Source organism: Xiphophorus couchianus, chromosome 6 (genome assembly GCF_001444195.1).
Source record: "Xiphophorus couchianus chromosome 6, X_couchianus-1.0, whole genome shotgun sequence".
NCBI lineage: Eukaryota > Metazoa > Chordata > Actinopteri > Cyprinodontiformes > Poeciliidae > Xiphophorus > Xiphophorus couchianus.
In genome coordinates this window covers 9,933,385-9,947,713 of record NC_040233.1, presented here as the reverse complement: position 1 = coordinate 9,947,713, position 14,329 = coordinate 9,933,385, and the positions used below count along the sequence as shown (strand labels likewise).

General features: G+C 38.8%; 1 protein-coding gene across 7 annotated transcripts in view; it reads right to left on the bottom strand.

The window, feature by feature from the left end:
- LOC114146419 (microtubule-associated protein 4-like) overlaps positions 1-14,329 on the bottom strand; it is an 85,312-nt gene that overhangs the window by 12,651 nt on the left and 58,332 nt on the right. For 6 of the 7 annotated variants that reach the window (XM_028020426.1, XM_028020429.1, XM_028020432.1 and 3 more), the window contains 6 exons: positions 8,657-8,991; positions 7,927-8,115; positions 6,567-6,681; positions 6,167-6,226; positions 5,772-6,028; positions 1,148-1,207 (listed from right to left, as the gene is read on the bottom strand). In XM_028020426.1, the coding sequence (XP_027876227.1) occupies positions 1,148-1,207; positions 5,772-6,028; positions 6,167-6,226; positions 6,567-6,681; positions 7,927-8,115; positions 8,657-8,991 (1,016 nt within the window). The remainder of the gene's footprint in view (positions 1-1,147; positions 1,208-5,771; positions 6,029-6,166; positions 6,227-6,566; positions 6,682-7,926; positions 8,116-8,656; positions 8,992-14,329) is intronic. The other variant, XM_028020430.1, reaches the window with a different exon arrangement.

Below are 14,329 nucleotides of genomic sequence, written 5' to 3'. Positions count from 1 at the left end.
GCCTTCAAAGTTGATAGCTGTCTTCACTGTCACTGTAACTGGGAGATGAAAGAAATGGTTCAGAAAAAACACAGACATACAGTACGGGAAGCAAAGCCACTGTCTCAGATTTTCAGCTCGACATGCTGGCAGATGTCCTTTAGCCTGCTAATCAAAAGTGAAATTTTGAAACATTTTTTATTCTTAGGATTGACGTGCACAAGTGCACAGAAAATGGAGGAAAAAACAGAGATATTTATTCATGTCTGCACTTAAATCAGGCGTCGCTGGAGGCAAAGCCGGAGACAACAGAAGAACAGAGAAAACATCTTGAACGACTCCATTTTATACAAGATGTCACATCAAACAATGTGGGTCACATGGTCGTCCTGCAGACAGTGTGAGTGGATGCAGATGTGTGAAAAATTGAATTAGTTGACTTAGATGTGTGGCATTGGTTGTGGTGCAATGAAATCAACAATATGTTAAAGATAATAAAATAATGCAAAAGAAACATGATTTAAAAAAGAACCTTTTTATTTACATTTTATTTAAAAAATTTGTATCAAGAATTACTTCTACCTTTGTCGGTAGAAAATGTTTTATTAACTTTACAACTAACTCTTCGTAGCAGCTTTTTGCATGTTTCCACTAGGATTCTGATGATTTATCTTTCAAGTCTTTGAGTTTAGAATGCCTCCTTGCCATCACCCTAATCTTTAGTTCTCTCCACAAATTTTTCATCAGATTCCAGTCTGGACTCTGGGCCCAAATCATAAATACTACTTCGACTTATAGAAATCAAGTTGATAAAATACAAGATGACTTTAGAGTCTGCAAAGGGGATTGATTAGTTTCGGTATATTTCACTTCTTAAAAGTAATCAAAATAAAGCTCAACACTGTCCGACACAAACACAAGACAGCAGAATGTGTTACTATTATGAAAACTACCACTTTTACTACTAAGTTCAGATTTTTTTCATCCATTCCTGGAGTATATAACTCTAATAACAAACAGTGGAAATAGCACAGACATAAAACAAAAACAAAATTTAGCTTGTAATGTTTATATGAACATCAAGTTGTGGTGTGTGTTGAGTGGATGTAGATAGGATGATTGGCATTTTATGGAGAATGCAGTGGTGTGTGAGGTGGCAGAAACTCACTCTGGCCTTGGCGGCGGGGGTGGCGGGGTCAGATGTCTTGTTGTTCGGGGTGGAGGAGACCTGGGGAGACAACCAGGCCCCTAGTCAATAAAAACCTCCAACCAACCACACACCAAAGCACAACGATGTGGAGGAGCAAACGTCCGCATGGGGCCATGAGGTGGATCAAAAGGAGAGCAGCTGGATAAATCCGGTGTGTGCAGGCGTGTGTGTGTGTGTGGGTTGTTACAGCCAATGAACATCAAGGAGTGGGTGGGAGGAAACACAACATGAATCAAGTACATCTAGTCCACAGACTGAACCTCTGGATGTATGAAACATTTTAAACAAACACAGTCTGTGTAAATGGATCAGGGAAGATATTTAAATGGTAAGAAACTGAAGCAGATGGAGCGCCTTCAAAATGATAGCAATGAAAAAACAGAAGGTTAGTTCAGATTTATTGAAACTGAATCATATCAGTGGTAAGCAACAATTTCAGTGCCTTGCTGAAGTATTCATATAATTTGGACTTTTTCAGGTCTTTTTTTTAATCTGTGTTTTATTAAGATTTTAATGGGATTTTATGTGACAGAACAACAGAATTTAGCACATACTGTGGTAAGAGTATATATTCAACCCTCCAGTCTCAATAACTGTCACTGTAAATATGCTATATTTGCTGTATTTAATATCACTGCATTTTTTGGGGGGGTGATATTTCATGACTGCAGGTTTTGTCATCCTTATCTAATTCTGCTGAATCGAATGGAGAGTGTCTGGGACAGAAACGTCAAATTTTCCTGTTGTGTGTTCAGTTTTTAGTTTAATCTGCCTCTAGTTTTTTTTCTTAGCTTAACCTTGGGTTTATCTCCCAATACTTCTAACCAGATTCTGTGTGCCATAAACTCATCTTTAAATTTCTTTACAAGCTGTCATGGCGTGTTACTTGATGCTTATAAACCTTGCAGGCCTTCATAAACGAGCTGGCCGTAACTTACACACAAGGGGACTGAAAACAGGTGGATATACTGGATTTTATTTAAGGGTATCTGATTTAAGGAGGCTGAATACAAACTGCACGCAACACTTTTCTGATTTTTATCCTTAAACAAATCAAAATCCTCACCTTTTTGCTACAAGTTGTATTTATTTATGAGTTTGTGTTGCTATGTCACCTAAAATCCCATTAAATAAGGTAGGATGGAAGTTTCAGGTTATAATGTGACAAAATGTGAAAAAATTCAAATGTGTGTGAATATTTCTTCCAAGGCGGTATAAACAGCTGCACAGAAGAGCATGAGACCAGCCAAAGAATGAGGCGGCATCCCAACAATGGTCTGCAATTTAGCAAATACAACACCACCAGTCCCATTCCAAAGTATTGAGATAAAAAAAACAACTAAATCTCAGATGGACGGTAATTAGAACAAACAAAAACAAGAACAACAGGGAAACATTTGGTGTATACACCGTTTTTGTAAGTGTGATTCAGGGCAGTGGTTAATTTTGGAAGGTAACAAATAGCATGTCTGACAAAAAAAATAAGATGACAGAGGATTCACCCCCGGGGCTCCTGTAAAAATACACACATCTGCCTGAAAATCCGAGGCCAATACAGTTTAAAGAAATGTATCTAACATTACATTGGTCACCTGATAATTGTGGGGAAAACAAGAGGTCATAGTGAAGATAAAAAGGAGTGACGCCAAAAGAGATGTGCTCCTGCTGTTCTCTTAGATAAATTGAGTGCAGATGGCGTCTCTGTGGGTCTGCGGAGGATTTGACAGATGTGAGCAGGTTTGTGAACCCTGCTCCATCCAGCCACAGACTGCAGCATCCTGGCCTGCAGCTCCACAGCACGACCAGGCAAAAGAAGGTTAATGACGCATGAACTGATCTGACAGAGAGCTCTGCACCTTTTAAGGAGAACAGAAGGACAACATTTGCTCCTGTGCTGTTAGATAACAAGAAACTGCTTCACAGGGGGTAGATATGCTTTAACTACAAAAGAGCTGAAATGAGCTTTCACTATCTTCAGGAAAAGTAAAGGCATAAATATATACACAGTATAATAAAAGGATAAAGAACTGCATAATTTAATGAAGTGCAAAAACATATGAAGAGACATCTGTAAGAATACAACAATGATTTTGTACTAACTAAAACAAAATAGTTCAACACTTTGAACAGTTGATGTTGTAAGTCTCCCATGCCTGAATATGAAACATTAGAAGAAATTCATTTTTGCTTTTACTTCCAATGAAAGAACACCAAGATAGCAGACAATTGAGTTAAGAATAAATTTGAGTTTGATGTATCTCATTAATAGCTAAAGATCAGTTATCTGGTGATGGGAGGAGACATCAATCATCATTGTCATCACCTAGAACTGTACAATACTATGTAGTAAAAGCAAAAAATAAAAAATAAAAACAAAAACCCTAAAATCCTTAATTTTGCATGATAAAAACTTTTTTTTAGAAATATTGGGCATTTGGCTGATACATTTCTGACATCAGTCAATAACTCAAACAGACCACAGTTTTATCTTGTGAGATAACATTCTTTAATCTAAAAATGTATTTCTGTATTACTGCAAGTCATTGCCCATCCCAAAACACAGAACTCAAAGTAGTGAAGCTCAGACACTCCGGTGTGTGCAGTTAGGGCAGTGATCCTAAACATAAAAACTGGTTTAGACTGGGCAGATTAAAATCAGGCCTGTGGGATGGCCGAAATCTTAAAACTCATTGTAAGTTCATGGGCTATATGCAAATAAACTAACTTTAATAATATCCACCAATTTTAACATGGTGAGTGATGAAAAATGAATTAGAATAATGCCATAACCTTTTGTTTGCCTGAAACTTCTTGAGGGAAATTTATACCTTTTATAAGAGCATTGAAATTGTACCATTCCACTCTGAAAAAAGAAAGCTTCAAATGCATTATTAAAAGTTTAGCCTTAGTACGTCATGCATTGCCACAACCAGTGACTGTAAACCTTTGAAGTGTAGCCAAAAAGACCCGGTTCTGTGACAGAAAACTTGGAGAACATGGACAAACGACGATGAGCTGCACTGACAGAATATCACCAGGCAAGGCAAGCAGATAAGGGGATCATGTCCATGATTCAAAGTGACACAATTCTCTCCCCAAGACAAACAGTCACAAACACCAAAGAGACAGAGACAGACAACCCAGTGAGGGCACTGACACATGACAAAATTTGACGTGCAGGCAAAGTGTTTGGCATGGAAGGAATCCTGCTTAGTCTTCATTTGAGCATTTAAACATGTGCATGTTTAAATGTTTTCCCATGTGTCTGCCCATGTGTGCTATAGCCTCTCACAGGGAGGGAGAAACATAGTGGATCAAAGAATTAGACACCGATGAACACCGATAATGGAGCATGTTGAATGGAGCTGACAGACAGAGGAAGCCAGCAGAAAGATGAAGGAATAAAAGGGCGGCGGATGACCGATGCCGGGAAAGAGAAAGATGTTATCAGAGAGATTTATAGCTCCTTATCTCCTCATTATGAGAACAATTATAATCATGGAACCTGTTTCAGAAAGCCCCGTTTGAAAAATGATTCTCAAAAGAAAATAATCCCAATCTAGTTCTGAAATTACACCACCACTTAATTAAACTGTAAGGTATCATGGTAATTACTTTTTTAAAAAGTCCACTAACTCAAGGATCACACGATTTATGTGATTTGGTTTTCAATGAAAGAGTGACTTTTTAAAATTTTATTTATTTGAACATCTTATGTGTTCCACTGTCACGACTATGGCTGAGTTTCCTTTATAAGTGCCAAAGCTTCTTTTATTGTGATGTAAATATTCTACACTATAGAGCAACAGATACAAGCAGAGGCGTATGAAATTTAATTAAACAATCCTAAAAGAGAAGACTGACCAGCTATGCTGATTAGCACCAGCTAATTGATGTTACTTTAAGACCAGAACACAGTGGTGGTCAAAGGGTGGCATTAAAACAGAAGCCCTTATTATTTTCTCAGCCATACGATCCGCAACGCCTGGACTCGGTTCTGTATTCAAGCTTTGCAGCTCATTACGAAAACATCTCACTCCAGCTTTTACTGTGTGTGTGTGTGGGGTGTGTGTGTGTGTGTGTTTGGCCTTTGTATCAGTTCTAGAAGTTTATATAATAGTGTTTCTTAAATATACACCCATTTTCACTGTATGTCAGAAGCATAATTTGCATAATTTAGTGCAGTTGTGAAGATTTTATCTGCCTCACTTGCAATACTTCTGTCCCTCTTCCAGCTTGGTTTGTCGTTCCAGTTGTCTTATTAAAGTTCTTTAATTATTATTATTTAGGCACATACAGTATGTCTAGTCATATATAGAAGCTGCTTTTTATAGCCATTTCCTGATCGAAGAAGATCAACACATATCCACGTAATTGTAATATTACTGCAATATGTAGAAACAGCAGAAAAGGCCTTTTGGAATACAAACCATGTTATTATAATGTAGCACCTGCCTGCTATTTGAATTACAAACTACCAGCTTGTTTGTTCTGCCTTTCAGGAATCCTGACAGGAACATCTCTGTTCTGAATTATTTATTAACCTCTCTCAGGTGCAGACTCCCTTTTTTGTTCCCCTTACCTTCCCGCCTCCCGGCTGGTACTTGATGTTGTCGATGGATCCAATCTTGGAGCGCACATTCTTCAGATCTGGCGTCGGAGCATTGATGGGTCGGGGGGTTCGGGGAGGGCGAGGCGCCGCTGGTTTCTTCTCTAGAGGGGTCTGCTTGGGCACCGGGGGTTTCGTGATGACGCGGCGGCGATGGGTGGCGGCACCTTCACCGTTGGTGGAGGCAGATGGGGTAGCCGGAGTGGCTGTGGATGCGGGGCGAGGACGCGCTGGAGGGGATAAGAGAATTACCTTTTAACGACTGTGAAATAGGACATATAGAATCACATTCAGTCTCAACTATGCTATTTAACATCTTACTATAGCTCTTACTATTGTAACCAAAAATAAAACTTTACTTTTCTTACTTGTAGTTTTGGGTTTCTTGGCCTCCCCCGTCTTGTTCTCATTCTTGTCACTTTTGCTAGCTGAGAAGAGGGGTGGAAAAAAAGATGGCAGTTTGACGCAAACGTGTCCCTGACTGATTCGCAGCTTCCTTTCTTAGAAAGGTGAGATTCTGTTTGTGATGTGCAGATAAAAATATGAGTGCGGTGTCTAGGAAAGGTTGCACTTGAATCTAAAGTGCAACATGTGATAGCAATGCGGTGAGCTTTTTGCCTGAGGGGTGCCAGTGTGACTCATTGCTCCAGTTACAGTTGGAGGTTTTCTTAGAGTGACTCTCAGAGACAACAATGTTTTTATAAAGTAATTGTGTGGAAGGAAGTATAGAAACTCTAGATGTCTTGTCAGAGATGACACTGTGTATACCTGTGGTTTTATTCGCAGCTGCTGCAGAGGTGCCGTTCTTACTGGGGGCCTGCCGAGGAGTGGGCGTGGCCTTCGGTACGGGTGGGCGTTTCTCTGCGCCGCCATTTTCTGGAGTCTGAAATTCAAAGCAGGCAGTCGAGGCTGGGCCACTTCACTCAGGTCGTTTACCAAACACACGAAACCACAGGATTCACTTATTGCCTGCAGTTGATTAACAGTAGAAACTATGTGCAGATTTGGTATTATTTACCAATTTAAATGGTTTGCCACCAAGTCATTTGTTGCATTGAGCATAAAGCACAGATAAAGCCATGTTTAGTAAGAGAGAAAGGAGATTTTCAATAATGAGACCCCACAGAGACATTTATATATCTAAGCAAGGGGCTGAATCGCACCGACAGCCAAGCACACAAAAGCACAGCAGTGACCACGCTCTTACCTTTAGAGGTAATATTCTCTTTCTCCATTAAAAAGTTAAATTTTGTGCTTAAGAACCTTTAAGCCATTTATACTCCTAAGTAGAGCAGTTTGTCATACAAAAACAAACTTCAACACCGTTAAACTCAAATTTCTCCAAAATGCCACTCGCTAGCACATTTTTAAACAACACTGATTGTTATTGCAAAAGATCAGAAGTCAAATGCAACAAGCAGAGGTAGGAGTTTTAATCTACAGCAAGGGCTTTGTGAATTAGCTCTACTGTCGAGGATTTTTTCTATCTCAGTTAAACATGATAAAGACTCGCCATGGTTTTTGCATAATTTCCTACTGAGGCGCTGAGTATAAGTGGCCTTTAAGCTTCCATGCACAGCGTCCTCTGAGGATGTTAATCCTTTTGTGTGACCGTATGAACATAAATGTATATTTCTGCCTCTTTGGTACGCATGCTTCCTGCTGTGTGCACACAGGGCTATAAAATTCTAATCAGGCAGCAATGAGTAAAACAAAGGATGAAAGTTAATAAAATGTTAAGGCACACACCTGAAATTCATGAAGAAAAGCAGGTGGGATGAGGCTTTAATATTATGAAATTTGAAATGAGATTTGGGACAGAGGGATGGTCCATGATGTCTGACGTCCCACAGGAAAAGAAGCACTTTTAAAGTTTTATTAGACGGGAGATTTTGTGTGAGTAAAAAATAAACACCTTTTATGAGCTTTTTCAAGCAGAAGCGAAATGTCCTGATTATAAAGTTTTTACAAAGTTTGAGTGGACACTGCATGGCTGGTTACTGAGACGTTTTACTATTCCTCTATGCCAAAGTTTACCATGCAAAAACATGCTGATCAGTTTATCATCATGAAGGTTTTATTGATTCGTCGTATCATTTCATATATGACACAAAGGATTTGAACTCACCTTGGCAGCCTTGGTCGAGCCTGTGATTGGCTGACGTTTTGCAGTGGTGGGTGTGGTCGCCTTGGGCACAGGGCTTTTTTTATTGGCTGCAGTGGGGGACGGGCGTTTGGCAGAGTTGGCCACATCATTGGTGGAAAGGGTGGATGGACGCGATTTGGCTGAGTTTTGTTTGGTTGGACCCACATCAGGCTGGGTTGTGAATGCAAATGGGGGGGGAAAAAAAGGCAGAGTAGCAAAAAATAAATAAATAAAACCCAAAAGGGAAGGGAAGGGAAAAATAAATAAAGGGGGGCAAAGAGAGGGGGGATGCAGCGGTGAAATCTCAGCAGCAACAGAAATATGGCAGCATAGCCAGAGTTCATATGGCAACCGTAAAGAAAAAAAAAAAAAAAGATTATAAAAGATCAACCAGAAACCCACCTTGTGTAGGTGATGAGCAGTAAATTATAAAAGCACCAAATAAAAGAACTGAGCAACCGTCAGAGAGCAAATGATATGGAAAGTGGCCTGAGGTGTGACTCACACACACTACAGCACATCCAGAAAACACCCACATTCAATATCTTCATGATCAAAGATTACTTTGGAGTGGTAAGAGCATTTCTGTTACCACTGGATCAGCTGCCACCTTGACTGATGTGAGTTTGTGACCAGGGCGTGCGTAGGGGTGTGTGTGGGCGTGTGTGTGTGTGTGAAGGGCACTTTGGGTTGGTGTGTTACAGACGCTCACCTTGCTCTTGCTGTCGGCGCTTGGCACGGTTTTGCTGCCGTTGCCTGTGGGAGACTTGGCTGGGCCTTTTCCTCCCTTCTCTTCCTTCTTCTCAGCCAGCTTCTTATCCTCCTCCTTCTTTTCATCCTTGTTGGTCTTCTCCGGCTTGTCCACCTTCTCCGGCTTCTCGCTAGCCTTGTCGTTCAGCTTCTCCATCTTTTCCTCACTTTTGAGGATCATCTCTGGCTTCTGGTTCTTGTCAGTGTTGTTTTCCTTCTTGTCCAAGTTGTTGATCCTGTCCGTCTTGCTGGAGATGATGTCCATCTTCTCCTGCTTCTCCTTGTTGTCAGATTTCACTGCCAAGGAAAGAGTTCTGTGGTCAAAGTTGGGCTAATTTTAATTTAATAAAGTAAGCTTTGAGAAAATAGCTGATAATACCAAATACATTGAGTACATGCAGTTTAGCTGGTAAAATGCCAAGTTTTTGAGAGAGATTTCAGAAAACGGGACCAACCTAATTTAAAATATATCTTGTAAAATGTAAATAAAAAACAGATCTGGTATAAACTAAATTGGGTTAAATAAAACTTAAGCTAACCTTTACCCCTTTACATCTTCTTGCTAAAGCCATTGTTACCAAACAGTTACGTTTGTATTAAATTATAAATAAGTCCACATTTTGGACAGTTTTGACCCGAAACATTAAGCAGCATGCTAGAAATCAGAAGTCAACAGTAACAAAACTAGACATTTTACCACAAAAATGCCTAAAGCTTTAACATACATTGTATATTTTTTGTTCCTTTATCCTGGTAGATTCTCTGGAAATTAATATGTAAGTTGTTGAATATAAATTATTTCAGGTTAATGAGATTCGGAATTGATTAAACAAAGAAATGAATAATTTAAGTTGAAAACTTCAAGTGTAAAACTTGTAATATGTGAACATTTTCTCTAATCTGCAAATAAGGGCAGATATATTATCTATTGTTTAGGAAATGCATTTAAAATCGTGGTCATATTTCAAAGAAATCTGATATTTACGTGACACAAACAGGCCTGTGTTTGGCTTATAAACAAAAGGCTTCGAGCTGAAGGCTGAGTTGATTAGTTTGCGAGTTTTGCTGCTGCTTAAAATACTTCATTTCTAATGGTTGAGAGGATAAAAACGAGGGTGACATTTTACAATGTCCTAAAATAGCTCACCAAAGAATTGATTAGAAAAGAGACATGTAAGACAAGTAAAAAGCTGATTGAAATGGGTGCATTCACATGCTAATTCTGTAATTACAAGAGCACCGATCATGTGGCACTGGCAGGTTTTGACAGCAGCGGCTACAGATAACTGCAAAGACAAGTAGTAAGGATTTTTTTGGACTGTGCCAGAAAAAGCAGCAAAGTCTGGCAAGGGGTGTCTTGAACTCGTTAGTCTTGCTCTGATCTGGAGGAAATTAATGCATGATTTGTGGAATAAATGGATGCAGGTTTCCATCACAAAAGCTTAGCACACATTCTCACTGTTCGACCGTTAAGAGCACCGATTAAAGAAGAAGAAAAGTTTAACATTCACTGTGTTATTAAAGATACATGTTCACGTATGTCAAATTCAAAGCTAAAAATGAAATTATGTTAATTTGTCCATCACAATTTTAGTTTATCTCAAATGAAAAAGGCGCTTTAAGCATAAATTCAGTTTGACGTATTTAAGCTTCTTAGTCAATGATTATTTAGAAACACATTTTAAATCCAGTTCAATCGAAATGAAAACATTCCTAATTTAAATTTCCTTGATACAGTCAATAATATCACAGAATAAATATCCATGTTCTAGAAATGAATCCACTCGAACGTGTTTCATTCTGACTTGAGTAAAGATGTATTATCTCTAACTTATTTTAAATATACCCTAATGACTTTAGTGACATGGTTATGCAGTTTTTTCTCGCTTTCTTTAATGCTTACATTTGCACATATGTTCACACTCAAAAACACAAACAAAAAAACTCAAACACTTCAAGCATCGAACAACTGAAAGCCTGAATAAATTCCTTCACTAAACAAAAGCACATTCGCCTCGCGGTTCTGATAAGTGAAACATCTTTCACCGACAGAAAAGTATCACATCGCATCACTTGCTGGTTTCATCTGCACTTCTGTTATTTATAGATTTGAACATCCAAGTGGAAGATTCTATGTAGGTCGTGGCAGCTGATGATTCTGGGTCTGCTCGGTAAACAGGACAACCCATTTAGTCTAATGCACGGCCTTATGTAAGTGCGCACAATGGTGACAGGCTGTCTCCTCAAAATCCATGTCAGCGCGGTCATCCCCAGTCCTGACAGTAGGCGGTGTGGGAGGCACAGAGGTTTAGCATCTCTGCTCACTTCAGGATTTCAAATGCTAGCTTTTTAAAAATTTATTTTAATTCAAACTGCGAACAACACATTGCATTTGAAATATTCTCCAAAAAGATCTATTTTAAACTCTTTCTAACCTCAAAGTTGTAGAGATTAAATCTTCTCTCCAACTGTGAAAAGTTGTAGAGAAGAAACAGTTGAATGTAAGGAGTAGCACATATTTAACTCACACAGTTAAATATTGGAGAGTCTCTGATAAAGCTCAAATCCTGATGCTTCTTGTCAATCACAGTCCAGGAATGTGGCTGTATTTTATACATAAATTATTATTTCTCTTTTTATTAAGGATGAAAAACCTTAATAATCCTTAATAATAACGCGGGAGCAAAAGAAAGCAATTTGGACAATTGTAAAAGGTAATTACTGCTGTTGATAAATCACAAATTAATTCTGATTGTGTTTTTTCTGGTTCAATTTTTCTAGCGACTGTCGAGCCTTAACACTGTGCTACAATCCTATAGAATCAAGAAATCTTCAAAAGAACCCATCTAGCAACATTAAGTAGATTAAAATATCTCAAAATGCAACACATAAAGCTTGGTTCTAAAGAAATTCAGGAGCACATGAGAAACAAGGTCACCGGTACCATCAGTCACAAAGTCACCAACATTTCATTAAGTATGCATCAATGACTCGTCACAAAACAAACCAGAACAACATGCAGAGCACAGCAGGCCTCACTTAGCTTCATGTTTCAACATCACGAAAGAGAACGGGGGAAAACGGCTTCCATGGGAGGATCCAATGCAAAAACTACTGATGACCTGAAACGAGGCAAAGTTCCATCCCATATTTCCCAAGAAACATCTTAAGGATGATAACAAATGGAGACTGGAAATCTGCTCTCCGTTAAAAAATACTTAAAATCAATGTCCAGCAATAATTTATGGCATTAAGCTGAAGTGCATCTGGGCTGAATAGCAAGATCCGAACAATGCCGGCAATGCACCGCCGAAGGCCTTAACAATTTAAAATTACATTTCTGGAGTGAGCTTCACTCCAGACACACAAAATCTGTAGTATTTTTGTTTGGTTTCAAGCACAAATGTGTACATTAATTTACATACAGACATAATTAATTAAAATTTTTACATTTATAATAAGACAAAACAAGGGAAAAAGATAAGACTAAACATAATTACAAGTAACCAAGATATAAAAGTTTGTTTTAAGTCTAGGAGTTGTCTAAGTTTGGACTTCAATATGATTCAAAAACTGTAAAGTTAAACAGCTGGTATGGCTGAATTAAAATAATCTGCAAAGAATAATGTGAAAACATTTCTCCAAAGCAATGTAAAAGATTCGATCGTTGTCGGGATGAGTTGCACAAAATATTGCTTTTCTGAAAATTATCAGTTCAGTTTGACTAAATTAATAAAGTCTTCATTTGGGAACTCTTGATTTTTCAAATTTGATGACCTGAAATGTTTAAGTGCGACATAAAGAAACAACAGGAGAAACCTGAAACGGGAGAAATATATATAGATTTTTTCGGAGCACTGTAGAAAGCATGCAGATAGACAATTTGGTCCTTGTCATTTTCCAATAAACTCTACTCATACTTAGTGGTACAGGAGCAGAGTTTAAAAATATCTGGTTAGAGAGATGAGAAGAAACAAAAAAGGAAGGAGCAAAGTGATAATCAAAAGGAGAAAAACTCAGTCGCAATGTTTACATAAGTCTGATGGTTAAAGACAGACAGCTGGGAGAGAAAGGGTTAGAAAAGCACCAGCGCTCTTTGAGGCAGCCAACATGTCTGTTACCTAACCGAGAGTGGACAGGCCAAGCCACGGCATGCGGCGTCCCTTCATCTCCATCTGAACTCAACCGTCTGCATCATTCCTGCCTTTCTCTCCTTTCTTTGATTCGTCTTCATTTGCTGCGGTCTTCTTCACGACTACCTGATAGCACATGCAGCCTGTTGCTTGCTGTCATTACTTGACATACACTTATTGTGTTATTCTGACCTGTGCCTTCATGCCTGCTCAGTCTGTGAGCAAACATGGCTGTGTTCAATCTGAGGAAAGAAAAGAAACTGTGCAGCCGTTGTCTGGCGATGGAAAAGCAAATGCCACACGCTTGGTGTTCAGTTAAAGCCATTTAAAATCTGCATAAGTGACCTGCCTCTTCATCTTCCCCTGTAGCTGTAATGAAGCCAATTCCAACATGGCAACGTTAAGCTTAGTGCGATGAAAACTCATAACTTGCTCCTACTCTTTCCTAAACCCTCTCTGCAGTGTAGTCTCATGAATTTTAATGATCAGGACTCCCTGCAGTGTTTTGGTGTCTAACAAAGGAAATATGTGTGATTAGAATCCATTTTCTTTAGAGAACAGCAAAGAAAAATAAGAAGAGATTTCAAAGACATAATGGAACAGCCAGAGCCCTCCGACCCCCACGGCCCTCTTTCATTTCTAGAGCTCCTTCTGTGATCCAAGCACATTGTGTCCAGGTCTGTGAAACCAGAAATCAGCAAAGGGACGTCTAGAACATCCTCTCTGGTGACTGTCAAAGACAATGACATGTCAGGCAACAAAAACAAATTCCAGCAAATTACCACCGCCAAACAGATTTGTAGCAACTACTGTCTTTTCTGAGCTCATTGGCTACGTTTCCTCCTTGACACTGTGTTCAAAAAGGTCTCATAAATCATGATCTGGTCTTACCCGATAATGTGCAAAGCATTGTTCTGATATGTGACAAAAAAACCCAACTAACACTAACTTAGATCAATTAAAATCTTAAAATCAAACCCGTAAATCTCACATTGTGTTATAAATATATAATGTATGGGTAACGTACTGACAATCAGAGTTACAATGCTATATCTGTTCTGAATATATATGCAGTCTGCTTCATTTGCACAAGCTGTACCTCAAAATGTTAGCCTGTAAAGCAGAGGTTGGAATATCAACACTTCAGATTAGCAAACTGGTGATTTGTTGCTTGCAAAATTGTAATTTTTAGTGCTGTGCCACTGCACCCAACAGCATCAGCCTAGTGACTCATCCGGCATTGAACTGCAGACTGAAAAACTGCAGACTAAAACGTACAGCTGCCGGCAATCAGCTGCAGCTGCTGATGGAATAACTGTTTGTGGGGGAGAGAGCAAAAGATATAGAGAGGACTTCAAATTAACTCGCAGTCTGGCAGATTTAGGCAATGGGCTGTAAGATACGTTTGGTTGTTCTAAAAAAATTATGCTGAATTTGTAAAAATTTTGCTTTTTATTTGTAAAAAGTATAAATATCCTTCCACTTCACAAATACATTGAAAT